At 43.2% G+C, this 21,494-nt stretch overlaps 1 protein-coding gene across 1 annotated transcript; it reads right to left on the bottom strand.

The window, feature by feature from the left end:
• Positions 1 to 4,521: 4,521 nt before the first annotated feature.
• On the bottom strand, positions 4,522 to 13,723 carry CZH5orf63 (chromosome Z C5orf63 homolog). Its single transcript, XM_058865001.1, has 5 exons — positions 13,559 to 13,723; positions 11,507 to 11,637; positions 8,716 to 8,836; positions 6,027 to 6,083; positions 4,522 to 5,269 (listed from the first exon to the last, which is right to left on the bottom strand). Exons 3-5 carry the CDS (start codon positions 8,833 to 8,835, stop codon positions 5,090 to 5,092), a joined length of 357 nt encoding a protein of 118 aa, XP_058720984.1. The 5' UTR covers position 8,836; positions 11,507 to 11,637; positions 13,559 to 13,723; the 3' UTR covers positions 4,522 to 5,089.
• Between the last annotated feature and the right edge of the window lie 7,771 nt (positions 13,724 to 21,494).

Raw genomic sequence — 21,494 nt, 5'->3', positions numbered from 1 at the left:
GAGCGGACGGGTAGCGGCAGCTCCCTGCGAGCCTGGAGCAGTGCGGGGGATGAAGGCATCCATCGTTTCCTCGTGGCACGGGAGTTAAAGAGCTCCGAAGAGCCGTCCCCACGGTCCGAGAGGGAAGGAGCCTTCCCGGAGCCGGCTGCGACTCCGGAGATGTTCCGGATGATGCTGATGCCAGTGGGAGCGTCCGAGCCGCTGAGACCCAGCTGAAGCTGCATCGAAAACGACAGCTCCGAGTTCCAAAGATAGCGGTGGATAAACCCCAAGGCTAATGTTTTTCCTTGCCTAACCACAGTTCGGCATTTCGCTGCCGCTGTCGTGCTCGCTTTGTTCCGAGATAAAGGACTATTGCAGGGCTGAGATGGTATTTCGTAAAATTGCTGTGTTCCCTGAATACATCTGCCCATTTAAGCAGCAAGAGGTACTAAAATTTTACTAGAAGGCACATCACAGGGACAGGAAGGAGTTGCCCTTAGTTTGCTCTCCTGCCAGTGAAGCCAAAAATAAATTGCCCACCTCTACTTGCACCTTCATGCTTACCCTCGGCGACACAGCTGCACTTCCAGGTGGAAGTGAAGACAGCACTCAGGCGCTGCCTGTGCATCAAAATAAAAAGGGAGAGCCCGGCATGGGTTGTCCAAGTCACCCAGCACACCTTAGCAGGAGGCAGGTAAGGTAAATTAAGCAGAAATGCAGGTGCTCAACGCAGCAGGGACATCAGTGAAGTCGCTGGGATCTCAGCCTTGCAAACAGATCTGCAGCTTCAGCTCCTGGCACCTTGGGGATCTTGTTGAAATGTCTCACCTCCTGGAGAAGGAGCCTGAATTAGTGCCTAGTGTCGAAATCAAACCTTTGTGTATCTATGTGGTTTGATTCACCATGCCTTTCTCCCCTGGATGGGGAGATTTGTGCCACCCTTCTGGGAGCAAATCTCCAGGGAATGTCATACTAAGGGAAAAAACCCAACCCAAATCAAAGCAAAACTAAACCCAAAAAAACCCACAAAAACCATTCAAAACACAACAAAACCCAAACAAATAAAAATAAAAAATATACCCAAAACAAAACAAAACAAAAAAAAGCCCACAAAAACCTTCAAGGAAAAAAACCCCTCAGCTGTATCACCTTTTTGAACTGGTCCCTAGGTTAAATATTCCTGGGAGGGACTCAGGAAGGGGAGAAAGGAAGGGAAAGGATTGGACTGACACAAGATTACGTGGCCCAAGTCTCATTTCTTTAGGTGGCAGGCTGAAACTACCTGGCCTGTGACAAGACCCTGAATTTTGCACACCCTGACCTGGTGTCTAGGTGCATTGCAGTAATCCACTTTCTTTCTCACTTTTCTCATTTCTCACATTGTTATTTTGCCTTCTCCCCAGGAGAAGCGGGTGGATGCAGTTGTGCCTTATTTCAGTGAGATTTGTGTACAACTGGGAGGGATTTAGTTTTTATCCTTCCAATCAACCATATGTGCCCCAGAAGGCAGCACTGAAGGAAAATGAAGGAGGTCTGGAGTGTCTTCAGTCCCTGCAGTCCATCCCATGGACAAGACAGAGAGCTGAGAGTATTTGTCTCCTGCAGGAACTCTTTTTGGATGGCCTGGTCATATGTCATTTCCCTCTGGAAGATCCAGACCAAGAACCAGGATTTGATCTGAAGCGCTACAAGAGGTGAGGATAGAGGATAAAGAATGATTTTGTTGCTCTTACCATGATTTTTTTGCCAAAAGCAGCTCAAGCCTTTATTCAGCTGGAGTTCCCTAACTGGAAACTGTTCATGACTCTCAAAAACTCAGGGTCTACAAGGTAAAGCAGCTTCACAAGAATGGGATGGAGGCTTCTTGCCAGCAGGGCATGATGGAAAAGGAAAGAGATGTTACTGGTAGATTATAAAGCAAAACTGCCCAGAAAGTGATACTGACACTGAAATTTAAAAAGGGGAAAAAACAAAAATTATATTAAAAAAAAAAAAAAAAGAAAGATATATGATCTTGTAAACACTTGCACATGGGGCTTTGTTTATTTCCACGTGTGGTTAATCCAGATGGCCATGTGATTACAGCTGAATCTGAGATTATGTATCACAGTTGGACAGGAAGACACTGCGCCTGGAGTGCTGTGCCTAGAAGAAATGACACATTTTCTTCCACATCTTGTGTACATTTTAAAGACACAAAGAAAGAGTCAGAGAAGCAGAACATAAAAGAAAGCGAGCCCAGTGGGTATTTTTTTTTTTTTTTTTATAGTTACTGGAAGAAGATGGGACATTGTCTATGTGCTTTTTAATTGGCCAGAAATGGGAAATAAATCTATCTTGTGTTCAAGCTTCCTTTTACTACAGAGATAGTGCATTACAAGGTTTTGTACTCCTGCCAATACTCACAGTCAAAAGAGTAAATTGCCAGTTTTCACGGAGTTGCATATTGCTCCATAAATATATATTCAGCAGGGGCATATACCTTCTCATTTTAATATCTGTATTATACTTTAACACATTTGATTAGAGAGATGCACGTGCTGGGAGACTGCTGCACTTCCTACATTCAAAAAGTATTAAAAAAAAAAAACCAACTCAAATTTATATATGATGCATCCTTCCTTGCTTTTGGAAAAGGAAGGTGAGGTTGTGCCACCAACACTCCCTATTGACACATTCCCACCTCCCTGCCCCTGTGTCCAAACTGATGAAAAGAGGGTTTCCATTCTCTTAAAAGTGTAGTCCAGTATAACCACTGGAAGGTTTCTGGCAGCACAGCCCTAATGGAAAAGCTCCATCTCACTCATAAGAGCTATGCAATGGACAAAAGCTATTATGGAAATCCTGTTATCATTCACTTTAGAAAATAAATGGGGAAAAAGTATCTGGCACTGGCCTCAGAAGAAAATCTCCAGTCTGACAGAAAAAGGAGCAAGGGATTCATCAACTTTAAAATGATTAAGAAGTTTGGTTTTAACTTTTTTTTTTTTTCCTCTTCCCAAAACAGACCTTACTAAAATAAAACAAAGGCAAAATTCTTTCTGAGAGCTCTGCCAGTCTCTGTCTGTTACATATTTTGGGAAATGGGGTGAGTCCACATGACCTCTGTTGTCCCTATCTTTGAGATAATGCTGTTATATTTTAGAAGAGCACTTGAGCTATGGTTGACAAGTGCTCTATGCAGCTCTCTTATCACAAAACTTCAGTAAGGGAAAAACCTGGGCCCTCTGAAACCATAGAAATCATAGAAGAAAAGCAAGTGGAACTTGCTGATACAGAGGTAATTCAGATCTTTTATTTTAAAGTAACCCCGTGGAACAGTTAGAAGTTTGACTGTAGCATTATGAACTGCAGAAAGTATGGAAGATTTTGTCTCTAGAGCCCTGTTCTTCTGCTAATGGTGATGAAAAATACTGTGGATCCATGATCTGGCTGAACTTACCTCAAGTTCTCTGCTATAAAAATGGCACAAGCCTCCCTCCTGGGAAATCTTGGACAGTTTCAGACCCCAACCTGAGTGGACTGAAGCTGCTAAGCTGGAAGAAAGTTTTAATTTCTTACTCCCCAGCCCCCAGAACTTTCTCATCTTGGGGAATACACCAAATTGCAATTTATCTGTCAAATGCTAAAGACACTGCAGGGTGAGGCCATGAAGGAACATCCCATTTTCCCCACAGCAGATCAGCTGACTTCTTATTAAACCATACTCCAAAACTTCAGAGTCTGACATGAATCCTGCTGTATTTCAGTCTGCTGTTCCAGCCAGGCATTGCATCTGGATTCTTCCCCCAGTGAAGACACATCTGTCAAGTGAACCTGCTTAAATTCGCAGTGACAAGACTGAATATCATCACAATAAGAAGAACAGAAACGCAGCAGGTAGGGATTAGCTTCTTCTATTAAGTACATGAAAAATACCAGCAACTTTCTCCAGACTATTTAACCTAAAATGGTTGACTTTTCCTGAATCTGTCATTCTTTTCTTCCTGCAAACACGTTTAACTTGGGCTTTCTGTCTCCTTCACAGACCTGCATTGCCTAGGGGGCTCTGAAGTAACTGCAGCAATCCTTGATAAAATGGCATTTTTGCCACATGAAAAATGGATTTGCAGCTGTGCAGCAGACAGAACTGAAATGTGACAAATAAACTATTCAGTGTTAGGTGTTAGCAGTAGTTGTATCCACTTGTGATGATCATTCTGTAGATACAATTCCAGTGAGAGTGTGTGGTCTTTAATCAGTGTCCTTTTAACTTTACAGTAAATGCCCCCATTTGCATTTCAAATTATCATTTAGGATAGGCTCATAGACTTCTTTAAAAAAGTCTCCTACATATCTACAGTCTACACCTGCTAATCATCTTTTAAACACTGATCCTGGCTGGGTGCCACACACCCACAAAAGTCACCCTACCAGTCCCTTCACCAGCTGGGCAGGGGAGAGAAAATGCAATAAAAGGCTCATGGGTTGAGATGAGAACACAGAGAGAGATCAGTCACTGATCACTGCCACAGGCAAAACAGACTTGACATAGGGAAATTAGTTTATTACCAATCAAATCACAGTAGGATAAAGACAAGGAAAAACGAAATCTTAAAAACTCCTTTGTCCCACCCTTCCCTCCTTCCCAGGCTCAGCTTAACTCAATCTTCTCTTCCTGTTTGGAGATGGAGAATGAGGTTTGTGGTCATTTTATTAAACATTGTCTCTTTCTCCCTGATCAGGGGGTCCATCCTGGAGCTGGCTGGTGTTGGCTCAGCTGGACACAGGGGAAGTTTCCAGCAGCTTCTGGAAGAAACCACCCTTCTATCACCCCCCACTACCCAAAGGTGGCCATGAAAGCCCCAAACAAACAGAGTTTACTTCATCTGCTGTTACGGAGCAGCTTTTATTCTGTCAGTGAAAAAACAGCCCAAAACAGGGCAGCAAATGAAATGGCACAGAAAAGGTGGTGCAGCTGGGCTGGGTGATTAATACAAAATAGAACACAAGTCTTTCCTGCTCGTATGTCATAAGACATTTAAGGCCAGGTAATGAAGATGGTTTTGGTTTTTTTCTCACAGATCTTTTCACCTTTGAGATCTGCATCAGAGCAGCAGCGTTTTCTTCACTGGCTTCCCTCACTTTGCAACTCCAGCTTCCTAAGTCGGTCCTCAAACTTTTGGATGTCGACCTGATGCTTCATTAAGAACTTCCCATTGAAGTGAAAAACAGGTATGTCATATTTGTATTTATCATACCACGCAGAGTTCTCTGGAAGAGTAATATCCACCTCCAGCAGAATAAACTGTGGCAGAAAAGAAATATGTCAGCTCCTGCTGGACACTGAAAAACAGTATCTGCTTGTCTTCTGATCAGTGTTTTCCTCAGAAATGCAAGGCTGTTTTCTTGGAGACTGTGAATTTATTCTTTGTGTTGTAGACAAGTTTTTTGAGTACAAAATACATGTAGCCACAACCCTTGGCTGCCTCTCTACAAGGGACTCTCTCCCTAACCCAGAATATTCTTGTTCCACTTGTTCTACTGCAGAACCACTCTCCTGTGGGCAGCAACCTCAACAAACACACAGCTGGGAACAAAACAGGCAGCAGAGAGCAACAGCTCTTAATGGTTCCATTAAAGGTTTCATCCTTCAACACAGAGATCAAAACCTGGCTGAAGAGCAGCAAAAACTGCAGTCACACATAGCTCAAACATTCAAAGCCCACTTAGTCACATCCTTCCTAAATTATACCATTACCTGCCTCCTAAAAGTTGCAAACTCCTCCTTCAGAAAAGGCAACAGTATTTACAAAAGGGGTGTTTTCAAGAACTACTGCAACACGGTGTATATTGGTTTAGTTTGCCAATAGTTGTAGCATTGTCACAAAATGCTTTTGGATAATGAGTTTTATGTAAATCAGTGCTGAAATAGCCTTGAAGAGGTCATCCATGAAAGACTAACTGATGCAAATAAACCCAAGCAATTTTCTTTTTACAAAGAAAGAATCCTGATTAACTGTTCTTTCCATATAGAAAACATATACAATATTTCCATACATTACCCTTTTCTTGTATGGCTCAAGAACTTCTTTTGCTTCATCACACAGAGGGCATGGTTTCTAAATGAAAACATTCAGAGTAGCTTAAAGCATGCAGTAAAACACAAAAGTTGTTTGTGCTGTAAAATAACACACCCAGACAGGAGCATTCATTACTGTAAATGCACATTCCCTTCCCTGCACCCTACCCCTGTCCTAGGGCTTTCTAAAACTTTATTTATCAGTGCAGTATGGATGAAAAAAAGCCCAACAAACTATCCAGACACTGAATTTAATTATTTTACATCTGCTATTCCATTCCTCATGGAGGAAATTAACAGTCTTCTGAAAGCTGATCCAAGGCAATGGTCTGAAAGGTCCTGCAGAGACCCCTCATTTTGGTCAGCAATGAATACTCAAAGCACTGTCATCACCAAATGAAGACAGCTGCAGGTCCCATTCCTGCTAAAAGAGGAATGAGGAAGCCACAGAAGTAACTTCCAGCCTGTCTCAGATCAAGACACATGGCTCAGCTCAAATGGGAGAAGAAGGCAATTTAAGATAACCTGTTTGGCTTTGCCTGGGAGAAATTGAGCAGAGCTGGAAGGACAGCACCTCCAGCAGGGAGAAATGGCAAACAACTGCAGTGTTTTGACCTGTGGTGGGGTCAAAAGAACCCTCCCATTTTTGAAAACTCCCTCATCTTCCACTAGGGTTGAGTATCTGAAGAAGTGACTCAAATGAAGGCATGCTGCTCCAATGTTTGCAACAGCAGCATTTGGCCTGTAATTCACATGGTAAAGTATTTGGAGGTGAATGTGATCACTCTGTCCCTCTGCCCCAAAAAAACTTCCACAGCTGGAAAAGACCTTCTTCTCCTTTTTCCACTGAAAAGTCTTCCTAGGGCTTGTTCAAATATGAAGTTAATCTGAAACAGCTACTTTTTATTTCCTGAATGTGAATTACTTCGGATTAAACACTCTACTTTTAATTAGATCTCATTTAAATTGCCTTTCCCACATGGATGAGCCCAGGACACTAAAGTGCTGTGTTCCTCATAGTCCTGAAAAGTTACTTTTGGAGGGACTGGCTTAACAGATACTGGTGACTGAAAGGAATGGCCCTGGATCCTGCACATCAGTTTTGTGACACACCAGGCTCCTTCCAGTTAAAACAGGACACACCTGGCTCCTCTGGGCCTGTGGAGAGCTTCCTGAAGTACCAGGTACATCAATGCATTTGGCAAAGCTAGCTTTTAGGAAAAAAATATGGTGTTACCCACGTGGCAAGCTTAGGCACTGGGTGGTACTGGTTTAAAATAAAAATGGAATTATTTTAACAGTGAAATCTTGTTTAAAAGCAGATTTATGTAAGCAATTGTTGCACAAATCCTGGGGTGGTCAGAAAAGGGGACTGAAATGTGAAACCCATTTGGTTGTTTCCATCAGTTTGATCCAGAAGTCATAGCTCCCTTCTGCTTTCTCCTCCCCTTTTCTCCTCAGTAAAAATAAGAAGGAGGCAAACAAGGGGTCAATTAGCATAAGCTAACAGCACAGATTAATTTTTTTTATAGTCTGCAGTTTTCTTTGTGGTTGCCAGTGAACATTTAAAATTAACAGTCAACATTCAGAGTTAAAAACACCTTCTACAAAAGGCCATTTCAGAGAACTGCTGGAAATCTGCTACTAGAAAATACAATTTCACACAGTGCCTTAGTAGTTAGGAATTTTAAGACACAAAGAGCTTTTTTTCCCAATTATTAACCCAAAGGTAAGAGCATTATTCCCTACCTTACCCCATTTGAATGATGAAAGAGTTCTGAATTGGGCAGGGGGAGAGAAAGCTGCAACTTTATAGTTCTTATTATTAAATGGATGCTGACCTATTATTTTTAACCTATTCATTTGTCACACAGTTTAAACACTTCTGTGTGGTTACTGATGGAATGAACAAACACTGAGCAGGAGGAGGAAATTATTTTAATCGTATTTAAAACCACCACACTGATATCAGCACTCTCAGTGCTTTGCATTTGTAGTTATTCTCCTCTTGAAAGCTGCAACAGCCACATAAATTCAGCATAACTCACCCTGTGCCATCCTTTATAAAGCTCCAGAACTATGCAGGTAATAAAAACAATTCATGGAATGTGACAGTCCACAAATGACCCTTCCTTCTAATCTCATCTGTTTTCTAAATATGCTTAGGAACCCTACACGCCTTTTATTTGTTGCCAATAAAGCAAAAAGAAGGTAAAACAAAATCTACTTTTCCCTCACGTGCTCCCAGCACTATTTGGATACATTTTACAGTCTCACAGGTGGTGCTGAAATTAAACATGAGAACTTTGAAGAGCCTGCTTTGGCTGCCGATGCTCGTGGCTGGCAGATTGTGTGTGTAACAATTCATCTCTGTTCTCCATTTTCAGGGTGAAACACTGGCAGCTGGGCCAAATCTTCAACCAGTAAATGAACCATAGAGTCACTGAAGCAAAACTGTCCTGAAATATTTGTTGATTGCCAATTCTTGCTTGCTACAATGAGAGCAGGACTGTGCTGCGAAGCCTGGTGTGCAGAAACCCACTAAGTAAATACTACTTTGAAGGGGGGTACAAAAAAAAAGGCAAGTACAAGCCATTTAATCTGTGATTCCTTTGTATCAGAGCTGATAAACACACAGTCTTGCCCAGCTTTATTGTGTAAATAGCTCTTACCTTGGTGAATAAAGTCAACACTGGCTTATTCCTGCTGGCTGAGCAGAGTTGTCTCCCCAGGGGGCTGGGTGATTGCCTCACTCGTGGCAGGGCTCTGCTCAGAAAACAGAGCACCATCATCCTGTTTCAGGCAGAAATAAAACCCTGAGTGCTCTGTGCCAAGTTGTAGCTCATGAAATTTAATGTCAGGATAAACGCCACGCTTCTATGGCGGCTCTAAATCACACACAATCAAAACATCCATCCCGGGGTTTTTATGCTCACAGTATCAACATGTTCATCAGGGAGGTGGTTTACTACGTGGCAGGCCAGAAACACTGTGCAGCTCAAAACCAGCAGTTCCATTAAGAAAAGAACAACAAAACACCTACGTTTTCCTTGCTGAAATGCCTCTTTAAAGTCCCTAACGCAAATGCTGGCATATATGCATTACACCGCTCCACCTCCACAGATGCCAGCTGGAATTACACATTTAAAAATGCAAAGTGCTGTGCTTTGAACCTCTGTAATCTTGCTGCAGTGTTTGACATAGTCTACTTACCCGAATTATTCCATCAAAAAACTAATCTGCACCTAATCAGAATATTAATATAATGCGTTCCGCAGCGAGTACAAAGCTGCAGCCAAGATGATTTAACTTGCTAATATTAAAAGCATTCACACTGCCCCAAGTCCTTTCTGAAACAGCAAATTGATTGATGGGTTTGTGATTCTTTTGAGTACGTTAAGTGCTATTGAGGGGTGCCATGCTGGAGTCTTGAGGTCACCTGTTCATGGTGCATAATAACGACACTGCTTCCTCCAAACTTTTGTGGTAATGTGACCTTTAAAAGGCATTTTAGGATCGAGGAGCAAAACAAAAAAAACCTCAGAATCCAAAGGGAGTCTGCATGGTGATTATCATCTGACATCAGAATTTACACTGGGAAAATTTACCCAAAATTTACCCTTTTACCCAAAGCCGAACTGTTTCTGCTCAGTTTCAGGCCTGACTTACCTGTAGCTCTATTATCTAAAGCTAAATACCAATAAATTGTCATAAATTGTGATGTCACAATTTCAAACAGATTAAGAGTGAGCAGGATTTCATTGCAACTGCTAAACACAGTTTAGGATGATCAGTAAAAAAGAGCCCAGCACTCCTTTGCTTCACTGGATCTCACAGTAGCAGTATCATAAAGCTTTTCTTTTTAAAAGGACAGTTTATCCAGAAAAAACACTAAGAAAGAACACTGCAGTGGACTCTAAACTTTAATGCTGTACTTTTAAGCCACAGTCACAAGAAAAATCAAATGGGTGACAGGGCACTGCTCCACCAATCCTCCTGGCCAGCCAAAGGACAGCAGTTATTAGTAAGAGTCAGCTGCAGGGGCAGAGCAGTAAAATTCCTGTCACTGAGCAGTGACTGGCACAGCTCACACTGCCAAAGGTCACAGTCCTTGGCAGATACTGCATTTGTTTCACTTTGCCAGGTGGAAATAGAACTGCCTGGGATTTTGCATGTTAAATGTAAGAACCAGGTTGGAACCTTTCGGGGGAAAAAAGCAGATCTGGATGACAGGACGAGCCTCAGTCAGAGGTGGAAAATTTTTAAACCCACAATAAATAGAAATCCAGAACAGATGCAGTTTTGGCTTGGAGAATTTGCAGCAGGTTGGCCTGTTCACATGCAAGATAAAAAATGGGGGGAAGAAAAAAGGTCTGCTTTCTGACAAGTTTTTTAAGAATGCTTTTGTTGCTAGCTTTTGTAGCAAGGCTTCCAAATGAGGAAGATGCTCTCAAATTGTTTTGTGGCTAGCACAAAGAATGAAGCCCAGATTTCACAGATCACATTCTCCCTTCCATATACATATGTGCATAAAATAACTCCAGCTCGGTCCTATATAGCCCCTTTTTGATCTCTCCATGCTCTGTTGTCCTGAGGATAACTCCTACCAAATCATCAGATGAAGGGGAATGAATAAAACAGTATCAGCTACCTGAGCTTTGAGACGCCACAAAAAGAAATCAGCCAGCAGTCCCTTAACTTCTTACCAATTTTATGTGATTACAAGCAATTCTACCTTCAGAATCCAGCAGCAAACCTTCACTGACCAGTACTGCTACTGAAGAAAGAATCTGCTTTTTCCAGGGCTAGCATGAGTCTGGCTGGATGTTTTTATAAGAAACCAAATGAAAACAGAGTCCTGTCTGTCTATTCACTGAAGTAAAATGATACCAAAGTCACTAAAATGCATGAAACTTCCCATATAATCATTCTGGATCTCTCTCTAGACTACCACTAATTATGAAGATATGCTTGAGGGAAAAAAATGAATACATAAACGTAAAGAAGGATGAATGCAAACTTGAGAATTTAACTTCCCCTGCACCACACAATGCTAAGGATTTAACAAATTACTCTTTTGAGTCTCAACTTGGCCCATGCTCTGTTTTGCAAAGCCAAGTTGGACTCAATTGCTGTTAATAGAATCTCCATCACCCAATAAATCCTCATCTGTAGGAAAATCAAGCTGTGACACTAAAACCATCCATTATTTAGATGAGATAACTATCTGTATAAACCTGGTCTCAGCATCAATCAAGGGTAGACAAGCACAGATGGCTTTTTTCTGGAAGTATTTACCTTTTCAGCAACAGCTGAAAGAGAATGGGGGGAGCAAGTAGGTGCAAATATCAAAATGCATGTTGATGGCATTTAAAACACCTATCTTCTGTTGTCCCTCATTCCAAAGGAGCTATGGCCATCAAGGAAACTAAAGTTTCTGGCAGTCTGCATTTGATTACCTACCAAGGAAATGCTGGACAGGAAAACAGGTGCCACAAGCACAGACCAAGGAGCCCACCTGAGTGGGGACAGCGAATCCTGCAGCTGTGGAGATCCCCACGCAGCTGTTACCCCACCAGATGGTCAGAGGAGGCCTGCAAAATACACAAAAATCTTTTTTTTTTTGCACATGCACATAACTCTAGAAGTCTTTCAGGGAGAATCAGGTTCTTGCAACAAATCAAAATTCAAAGATGACATCAGCAGTACCAGCTGTATCTGTGGGGTGATGGTCTGCATCAATCAATGCTTCCATGCATTTTCTCCTCCAAAGTAGGGCAACCTGGGGAAAATGCCACTAACACGCTGCATTCCATCTCAGAAAGGAGGGAAGTATCCCTTCATCCCAATGGAAAACACATTTTGTTCAGTAATCCCCCCAAGAGTGTGCATCCCAAAACCTGGTCCAGGGCCACACTCCAAATTTCAGGTAATTTAAATAACATCCAACAGCCTGCTGTAATTGCCTGTTCTGAATACTTTACAGAACTTACACAAAACTACAGACTGCTACCATAATGTAAATTTGTAATGGAGCTTAAAAGATAATAGTAATAACAGCATAATAGACTGTAATATATATATATATATGTCGTATATACTATGGAACACGGCATATTTTATACATAACCATGTATCTCATGAAGTTATATTAATATCTTAGATGCTGCACATCCTAAATTATCATATTAACATGTTATGTATATAACATGTAATATGTATATATGTTATGTATATAACATTACATATCCTAAAATTATCATATTAAGAAATATATCATTAATGTTAAAATACTAAGATACTGCTGACATTAATACATATTAATATTTATATAGACCCAATAGAAGGTGGTATTAATATATCATTAGTATGTAGTATTGCTTTGGTGTGTTGTATTGATAATTATATTAATGATATTGTTTTTATGTTATATATATAATGTATCTAATGATACTGGATATTAATTATGCATGTAATGATCTTGCATATTATGCAATATGTATATATTACACATACATCTGTGTATATGTACAGCTTGTACCTTTTAAGTGTATACATATATATATTAAACATTATATATACACACATATATCCATATACACATATACAAATATGCATGTAAATATATAAAATAGATAATAATATGGACTACATATATGCATAAATATAATATATGCATATAAGATACATATTTGTGTATACATACATATAAGAATATATGCATAAGATATATTTTACACAAATATATTTATACATATATATGAACATATGTGATAGATATTTATGAAAATATTAAAAAAATGTATGTGCATACATACATATATACATATATATACACTCATATATGTATATACATATATACACATATATACACTCATATATGTATATACATATATACACATATATACACATATATAAACATACAAACACACATATATATGCATATATATATACACCCATATATACACATATATATACATATATACACATATACACATCTATACATATATACATACATATATACACATATATACACATATATATATTTTATATATGTGTATATATAGGTGTATATATATATATATATTTACACACATATTTATTTATATAAATAACATCAGAAGCGTTTTTTAAACACTTCTATCAGGAAACTTTTGAGATAAACCACCCAGGCCCCGCCGGCGAGCCCAGCAGGGTACAGTGTATCCAGAGGCATCTTCATCATCCCCCGGCTGCTGGTGCCGGTACTCGCAAACCTGTAACCGGACCCTCCGCGGGGACCAAAGAGCCGGAACACCGCATCCCGGGGGGAGCCGCATCCCGGGGGGAGCCGCATCCCGGGGGGAGCCGCATCCCGGGGGGAGCCGCATCCCGGGGGGAGCCGCATCCCGGGGGGAGCCGCATCCCGGGGGGAGCCGCATCCCGGGGGGAGCCGCATCCCGGAGGAAGCAAAGCCCGAGGAAGCAAAGCCCGAGGAGTGGAAGGGCGAGTCCCCGTGTCCGGTCCCGCACGCACCTTTGGGAGCGGCGGCGGCGGAACGAGCCCGGCAGCGCCGGCTGTGACGTGACCCCGGCACGGGAAGGAAGCGACACCGGCCCGGGAAGCGCTCCCGGCAGCCCAGGGGGCGGGCGAGGCCCGAAAGGGAAAGTAAAATGGTAATAGTTATAGTAATCATGTCAATAATGGCAATGTAACAGCGGTGAGAGCAATAGAAGCGTCACAAAGATTTGTTAGTAGGTTGGAGGCTCGCCTGGAAATGAGGGAGGGAGGGAGGGAGGAAGGAAGTGGCGGAAGGAAGGAAGGAAGTGGCGGAAGGAAGGAAGGAAGTGGCGGAAGTGGCGGAAGGAAGTGGCGGAAGTGGCGGAAGGAAGTGGCGGAAGTGGCGGAAGGAAGTGGCGGAAGTGGCGGAAGGAAGTGGCGGAAGGAAGGAAGTGGCGGAAGGAAGGAAGGAAGTGGCGGAAGGAAGGAAGGAAGTGGCGGAAGGAAGGAAGGAAGTGGCGGAAGGAAGTGGCGGAAGGAAGGAAGTGGCGGAAGGAAGGAAGTGGCGGAAGGAAGGAAGTGGCGGAAGGAAGGAAGTGGCGGAAGGAAGGAAGGAAGGAAGGAAGGAAGGAAGGAAGGAAGGAAGGAAGGAAGGAAGGAAGGAAGGAAGGAAGGAAGGAAGGAAGGAAGGAAGGAAGGAAGGAAGGAAGGAAGGAAGGAAGGAAGGAAGGAAGGAAGGAAGTGGCGGAAGGAAGTGGCGGAAGGAAGTGGCGGAAGGAAGGAAGGAAGGAAGTGGCGGAAGGAAGGAAGGAAGTGGCGGAAGGAAGTGGCGGAAGGAAGTGGCGGAAGGAAGGAAGGAAGGAAGTGGCGGAAGGAAGGAAGTGGCGGAAGGAAGTGTCGGAAGGAAGGAAGGAAGGAAGTGGCGGAAGGAAGGAAGTGGCGGAAGGAAGGAGCGGAAGGAAGGAAGGAAGTGGCGGAAGGAAGGAAGGAAGGAAGTGGCGGAAGGAAGGAAGGAAGGAAGTGGCGGAAGGAAGGAAGGAAGGAAGTGGCGGAAGGAAGTGGCGGAAGGAAGTGGCGGAAGGAAGGAAGGAAGGAAGGAAGTGGCGGAAGGAAGGAAGGAAGTGGCGGAAGGAAGTGGCGGAAGGAAGGAAGTGGCGGAAGGAAGTGGCGGAAGTGGCGGAAGGAAGTGGCGGAAGTGGCGGAAGGAAGTGGCGGAAGTGGCGGAAGGAAGTGGCGGAAGTGGCGGAAGGAAGTGGCGGAAGTGGCGGAAGTGGCGGAAGTGGCGGAAGGAAGGAAGGAAGGAAGGAAGGAAGGAAGGAAGGAAGGAAGGAAGGAAGGAAGGAAGGAAGGAAGGAAGGAAGGAAGGAAGGAAGGAAGGAAGGAAGGAAGGAAGGAAGGAAGGAAGTGGCGGAAGGAAGGAAGGAAGTGGCGGAAGGAAGTGGCGGAAGGAAGGAAGTGGCGGAAGGAAGGAAGGAAGTGGCGGAAGGAAGGAAGGAAGTGGCGGAAGGAAGGAAGTGGCGGAAGGAAGGAAGGAAGGAAGGAAGTGGCGGAAGGAAGGAAGGAAGTGGCGGAAGGAAGGAAGGAAGGAAGTGGCGGAAGGAAGGAAGGAAGTGGCGGAAGGAAGGAAGTGGCGGAAGGAAGGAAGGAAGGAAGTGGCGGAAGGAAGGAAGGAAGTGGCGGAAGGAAGGAAGTGGCGGAAGGAAGGAAGGAAGTGGCGGAAGGAAGGAAGGAAGTGGCGGAAGGAAGTGGCGGAAGGAAGGAAGTGGCGGAAGGAAGGAAGGAAGTGGCGGAAGGAAGGAAGGAAGTGGCGGAAGGAAGGAAGGAAGTGGCGGAAGGAAGGAAGGAAGGAAGGAAGGAAGGAAGGAAGGAAGGAAGGAAGGAAGGAAGGAAGGAAGGAAGGAAGGAAGGAAGGAAGGAAGGAAGGAAGGAAGGAAGGAAGGAAGGAAGGAAGGAAGGAAGGAAGGAAGGAAGGAAGGAAGGAAGGAAGGAAGGAAGTGGCGGAAGGAAGGAAGGAAGTGGCGGAAGGAAGGAAGGAAGGAAGTGGCGGAAGGAAGGAAGTGGCGGAAGGAAGGAAGGAAGGAAGTGGCGGAAGGAAGGAAGGAAGGAAGTGGCGGAAGGAAGGAAGGAAGGAAGTGGCGGAAGGAAGGAAGGAAGGAAGTGGCGGAAGGAAGGAAGGAAGGAAGTGGCGGAAGGAAGTGGCGGAAGGAAGTGGCGGAAGGAAGTGGCGGAAGGAAGTGGCGGAAGGAAGTGGCGGAAGGAAGGAAGGAAGGAAGGAAGGAAGGAAGGAAGGAAGGAAGGAAGGAAGGAAGGAAGGAAGGAAGGAAGGAAGGAAGGAAGGAAGGAAGGAAGGAAGGAAGGAAGGAAGGAAGGAAGGAAGGAAGGAAGGAAGGAAGGAAGGAAGGAAGGAAGGAAGGAAGGAAGGAAGGAAGGAAGGAAGGAAGGAATCTTTTGCCATCACCTCATACCCACTTCTGTGCTGATGCTGCATTTTATTTGTGGAAATTTTATTTATTCATTTATCCTAGAACAAGGATGTCTGTCCCAGAAAAGTGCTGCCTTGTCTCTGCATGGCTCCACTTCCACTTTGTTCCAGTTACTTCTTGCTTTTCCAGCTCTGCCTCCAGAGCACAGTCCTGGCTGGCAGCTCCCCCACCTCCCTCACTCCATGCCCTCTGCTACGTACCAGAAAGCGGCAATCAGGCCTCAAAATCTTCTCCTCCCTCCTCCTGCAACATGGATTTTGGGCACCCACTCAGCTGGGTATACTATACAATGGAAACAATCCGAATTTTTGGAGGGCATCATTAGAGCACAAAGGGTCACAACAACAAAAGCACACAGGGAAAGAGCTGGGCCTGTTTAGTCTAGAGGTGACTGAGATGGGATCTTATCAGTGCATATAAGTATCTCCAAGACAGGTGCTAAGAGGATGCTCTTGATGCTCCATTTGACTACTCTGATGTGTTTCAGTTGTCAGGTGTCTTCATTTTCCTTTGTCCAGGAAAGATTTAAGTAAGAAATGGCAAGTGTCCATTGCTGGGCAACTAAAGCTGTGGGCTGATGTTTCGTTTCAGTGGCTGTATTTCTGTCAGGATTTTGGTTTTGTCATAATAGGCCGAGAGTGGGAGGGAAATCTTTTGGGTAGAGGCTCAAGTCAGCTTCCCCTCTTCATCTGTGCTCTGAGAAGCACAACAGCACACAGGGGAAAGGCGCTCCAGGGGTGCAATCCTACCCTGCTGATGTGACACGTGTAATTAACCAGCAGTGAAATTAACATGAGGGAGAGTCAGCTCTGGATCCTAGTGACTCCTTTTCAGCCACTGTCTTAATCCCTGCTGTTGAACAGAGATGTAATGATGCTGACAGCTGACACTGGCCTCTCTTTTTTCTTTATTTTTCTTTTTTTTTTTTTTTTCCCCCCCCACCATCAGAAAATCCAGGCTTTGGTGTTTGGCACTGCTACAGGACAGACCTGACAAGCCTCCCACAAGGGAACTGCTGAGCTGGCTCTCACCTGGCTTACACTTTCTCAGAAAGGGTGGGAGGACACTCAGAGAGAGGACAGAGGCAGGTTGGAAAGCAGGTTTAAGCAAAGAGATCAGCACGCTCTTGACATCTCAGATTAATTTTATCCCTCTCACACATCAAGCCTAGCCTTCTCTGGGACATGTGTCTGCAATTCCCTGAGGAACCTGGAGGAGACAGCTCCCAAAACCAGTTTATTTAAACAAAATTGCTGCTGAAGGCCAGAAGTTACCTGGCTGTGTTCCTTTCCTGCTTTCTTTTTCCTGGCATGTTGCCTAAAACAGTTCAATGAAACAAAACATTGCCTGGTCCTGCCAAATCAGAATTTCCTTACACTGCCACATGTGTTTATTGTTGTGCACCCTGGTGTGGACTGGTTCCAGCCTCAGATCAGGTTGTCTATAATACAGTATAAGTATGTAAAATTTAAAAAAAAAAAAAAGGTTGAAAGAAGATGGGAAAAAAAGAAAAAAAGAGAAATAATTTTAAAAAGAGGTTTCCTTACACTGCAAACATCTGCTTCGCAATTAACCAGTTTTGTTTTCTCAGGTTTTTGATACACCACTGTAGACATCTCAGCACAAAATTATCTCTGGTTTTAATCCAGTATTTATGAGATGAATCTTCTTAATCTTCATAGTGACAGATGCAGAAAGAATTATTACTTACAGCATGTCTCACTATTGCTGTGCTTAGGAATGAGACGGATTGCTGTAAAGTTTGATATTTAAAAATGTGTTCTGAGATCTGAAAGGAGTGCAACTCCATGCTATTTTTCATTATGGCACATAGAACATCTTTAAATTTCAAGGGCAGTTATGACTCCATAGTTGAATTTGCTGCATAGGTACCATGCTATGATGCACGTCTTACACTTTTTTTTTTTTTTTTTTTTTTTTTTAATAAATATCTCTCTTAAATAAAGTGTGGACACAGTCTCACAATCCAAAACAAAAAGAATTCATGTTCTGATGGATTACATTCAATCTGGTTCTCCTCCAGATTTCTATTTTATTTCTCTTTGTTATTTTGACTTACAATGACAGAATCCCAGGATGGTTTGGGTTGGGAGTGACCCCAAAGTCCCCCCAGTTCCCACCCCAGCCATGGCAGAGCCAGCTCCCAGTGTCCCAGGAGCTCCCAGCCCCAATGTCCAGCCTGGCCTTGGGCACTGCCAGGGATCCAGGGGCAGCCCCAGCTGCTCTGGGCACCCTGTGCCAGGGCCTGCCCACCCTGCCGGGGAACAATTTGTTCCTAATAACCAGGTTAAATCTACCCTTTTTCAGCGTAAAGCCATTCCACACCTCAAATCCTGGGGTCAGTTTTGAGCACCTCACTCCAAGAAGGACATTGAGGGGCTGCAGCGTGCCCAGAGAAGGGAACGGAGCTGGGAAGGGGCTGGAGCCCCAGGAGGGGCTGAGGGAGCTGGGAAAGGGGCTCAGCCTGGAGAAAAGGAGGCTCAGGGGGCCCTTGTGGCTCTGCACAAGTGCCTGGCAGGAGGGGACAGCTGGGGGAGTTCAGGCTGTGCTCCCAGGAACAGGGACAGGAGGAGAGGGAACGGCCCCAGGCTGGGCCAGGGGAGGTTTAGGATATCACGTTTATTAAGGATTATTATGCATTGGAACAGGCTGCCTGGGGGAAGGAATCATTTTGTACTGGTGAAAAGCGAAATTCTGAATGCTCAAGTTATTTGAGTACAGAAAAGGTGACAAATAGAAAAAATAATCACAGTGTCACATAATTCAGTAGCTTTAAAAATGAGCGGAGGAACGCCAGAAAAACACGCTAGAGAATTTGATGCTAATGTGAGAGAAAATTTTTGCTGTAAGAAGAACAGCTTTCAGAGATCCTAGCCTGAGGAAAAACACCTTGAGGAACATGCTTTACAAAAACCCCGTAATGTGTTCCTTAAATGATGAATGCCAGTGGAGAAGCATTTTCATTTGCATAAATGACCTGGGGAAGGGAAGGGAGTGCCTGGCCATGAACTCTGCACTGTCTGCCAGCCCAGGGATCATCCCAGCATTAAAAACATGATGGCACACAATTGACACATTGTGTAACAGCAATTTAGGCAGCACTTCGGATTTATTTACTTTTGTATCTCGCATTTTCTGTTGTGCCATTGCCACGGCGAGACATGGTATCCAAAAATTAATTTACTGAGCACCAAGAGAGCACTCGGTCCCAGGCTAAGCCAGAGCCTGCTGGAAATCAATGCTATTCTTCCTCTTCCCGTTCAAAAAGCTTTGGGTCAGGCCATTCTTCTGCAGGCAGCACAGAAAATAATTTATGGTACGTTTGCTCTGAGTGCTAAGACGGAGTTGTGCCTAGCAGCTTTGTTCACAGCAAAATTTATTTCACATAAATTCCAAATCAGTGGAGAGTACTTGAGGGAGATAATAGTTTTCATGGGATCTAGGATATCCAGGATAAAGAGTTATTTTCAAACAAATTAAATCTGCTGTGGTGTCAGCAGATGCCCTACTCCCCTCATCTCTGAGATTATGTAGTTGAAGAATAACGGGATAGTGAAATAATGTGGATAATTTTGTGCCATGTAAAGTATGTGAGGGCTGCAGCAGCCACTTTGCCAACCAAAACTATCCCATCACGTGCCCACTATGCCTTTGACTGCTCATAAGTGACACGTGAACAAACAGCATTTGTTTGGCATTACGAAGTGAACAGCAGAAATTCTATTTTACTCCTATACCTTCATATCTTTTTCCTAGAAGTATCTCCTCATGCTTTGTCTCCCGAGCCAAAAAGAGCCTTTCCTTGTAACATCCTGCAAGCCTTGTCACTTGAAAAAGCATTTACAGTTTGAAAGAAAATGAGAGGAAAGACTGAGTGTGAGGCTCTGCTATGATCTTCAAATTATTTTTCAGGCTAACAATGTACTTTGTAATGACGTGTTAGGTAATGAAGTACTAACGAATAGAAACTGTGTTTCTTTTATTTTCTTCCACAAACCATACAGGTTTGTAAAGGAAGTGGATCTTCTAATACCTCACACTCTTAATACTCCTTTCAATTTAATGTTACTATCATGCAAAAGTCGTTATTCCTAACTTATTACCCCACAGTGAAACACAAGTCATATCCTGCCCTTTTGCTATAAAGCTAACAAGAAATGTTAGAGTGTTAAAACTCTGTATTTTGAAGTCCATCTGAATAAAAGACCTGTGCCTTTACATTTGAAATGACAATTGTTTCAAACCTAATTGAAGTCAGCACGTGGCACAAAAATTCTATTCACATGATTTCTTTCTTTCAGGGATATTTTTTTTTTCTTTCTGCTGCTTCCCCACTCACTACCCAGTAAATAATTGACTGACTACCACCATAATCTATATTATAACCCATTCACTTTAATGACACGGGTGCTTTTTGGTAAGTGTTATTTTGCTTTGCTAAGTTTATAACAGCAGCAGTGTTGTGTTTTGTGTTGATTTAAAATCAATTATAAAATTATTTTGAAGTTAAAAAAAGGTGCATTTGACCCTGATACAGCAAAATGCTCGCAGTGGTCCAGCTGCAGAAGAGTTTCCAGGTCTAGGGACATGATGAGTGATTTTTATGATAAAATTTTTCTTTTATCAGTGGGATGGAAGATCAACAAAGCCAAATGGGTGCAGCTTCAAAATTCACACACAGCATGTCTCCTGAAGAGAGCTTTTCCAAAGCATGGGAATGATTTCCTTGTGGATTTACTGTTCTTTCCCTAAACAAGAACCTAAAGTCATGGAAAAATATCTTCATTTGCTGCTGGGCCTTTACCTGGGTTGTTTTTCTGCCCAGAATGTGATCTAGCAGAATGTGGTTTTACTATCATTTTTTTTTTTTTTTTTCCCACAGATGAGAACTCAGACTTTCTGTGTAAAACCTTGTGACACCAAAAATGTGTTGAGCCATAGATTGTCCTAAACATCTCATGAACTTGGTTTGACAGCAGCAAAAATCAATTGTGGTGTGTTGCGTGGATCTCTGAGTGGGGCTGATCCCAAACCCTGCTCAGAGTTAAAAATGTGGGTTTTTTTTCTCAGTTTGCAAGGCAGTGCTGCCCCTGATACTGCAGAGAGTATCATGATACATGATGGGCTAACTCCTGCCTGGGGTGTTGCTGTCATCATGATCCCACAGTAGAAAAGTTGTAAGGGGACAACAATATAAAGTGCCTCATCACACTTCATCAACTGCTCTGAGATCTGCATAAAATAAAAAGCCAGAAAGGACGGCAACTTTATTGCAGCAGCATTTCCAATTAAAGCAATCCTCTTGTAACTTGTGGACAGGTGCTGTAAAATAGGAACTCCCCATTTTATTCCTAATCAATGCAGCTATCCTACTCACCCCCTCTGTTCTTTCTGTTTGATTTAATTTCAGGGTATTTCATTCAGTACCTCACTGGAGATTCAACACTTCCTTGGAGAGGTTACACTGG

Source organism: Poecile atricapillus, chromosome Z (genome assembly GCF_030490865.1).
Source record: "Poecile atricapillus isolate bPoeAtr1 chromosome Z, bPoeAtr1.hap1, whole genome shotgun sequence".
In the NCBI taxonomy this organism is placed as follows: Eukaryota; Metazoa; Chordata; class Aves; order Passeriformes; family Paridae; genus Poecile; species Poecile atricapillus.
Note: the sequence above shows the minus strand (reverse complement) of the source record. Positions and strands in the feature narration are given on the sequence as shown.

Bases quoted from the DNA above. Each gene is read 5' to 3' on its own strand.
- CZH5orf63 (XM_058865001.1), bottom strand. From the start codon at position 8,835: ATGATGGTGCTCTGTTTTCTGAGCAGAGCCCTGCCACGAGTGAGGCAA. The intron at 6,084-8,715 runs GTAAGAGCTATT...GTTTTCATTTAG, and splicing joins TGTTGACTTTATTCACCAAG to AAACCATGCCCTCTGTGTGA. The intron at 5,270-6,026 runs GTAATGTATGGA...TTTCTGCCACAG, and splicing joins TTGAGCCATACAAGAAAAGG to TTTATTCTGCTGGAGGTGGA.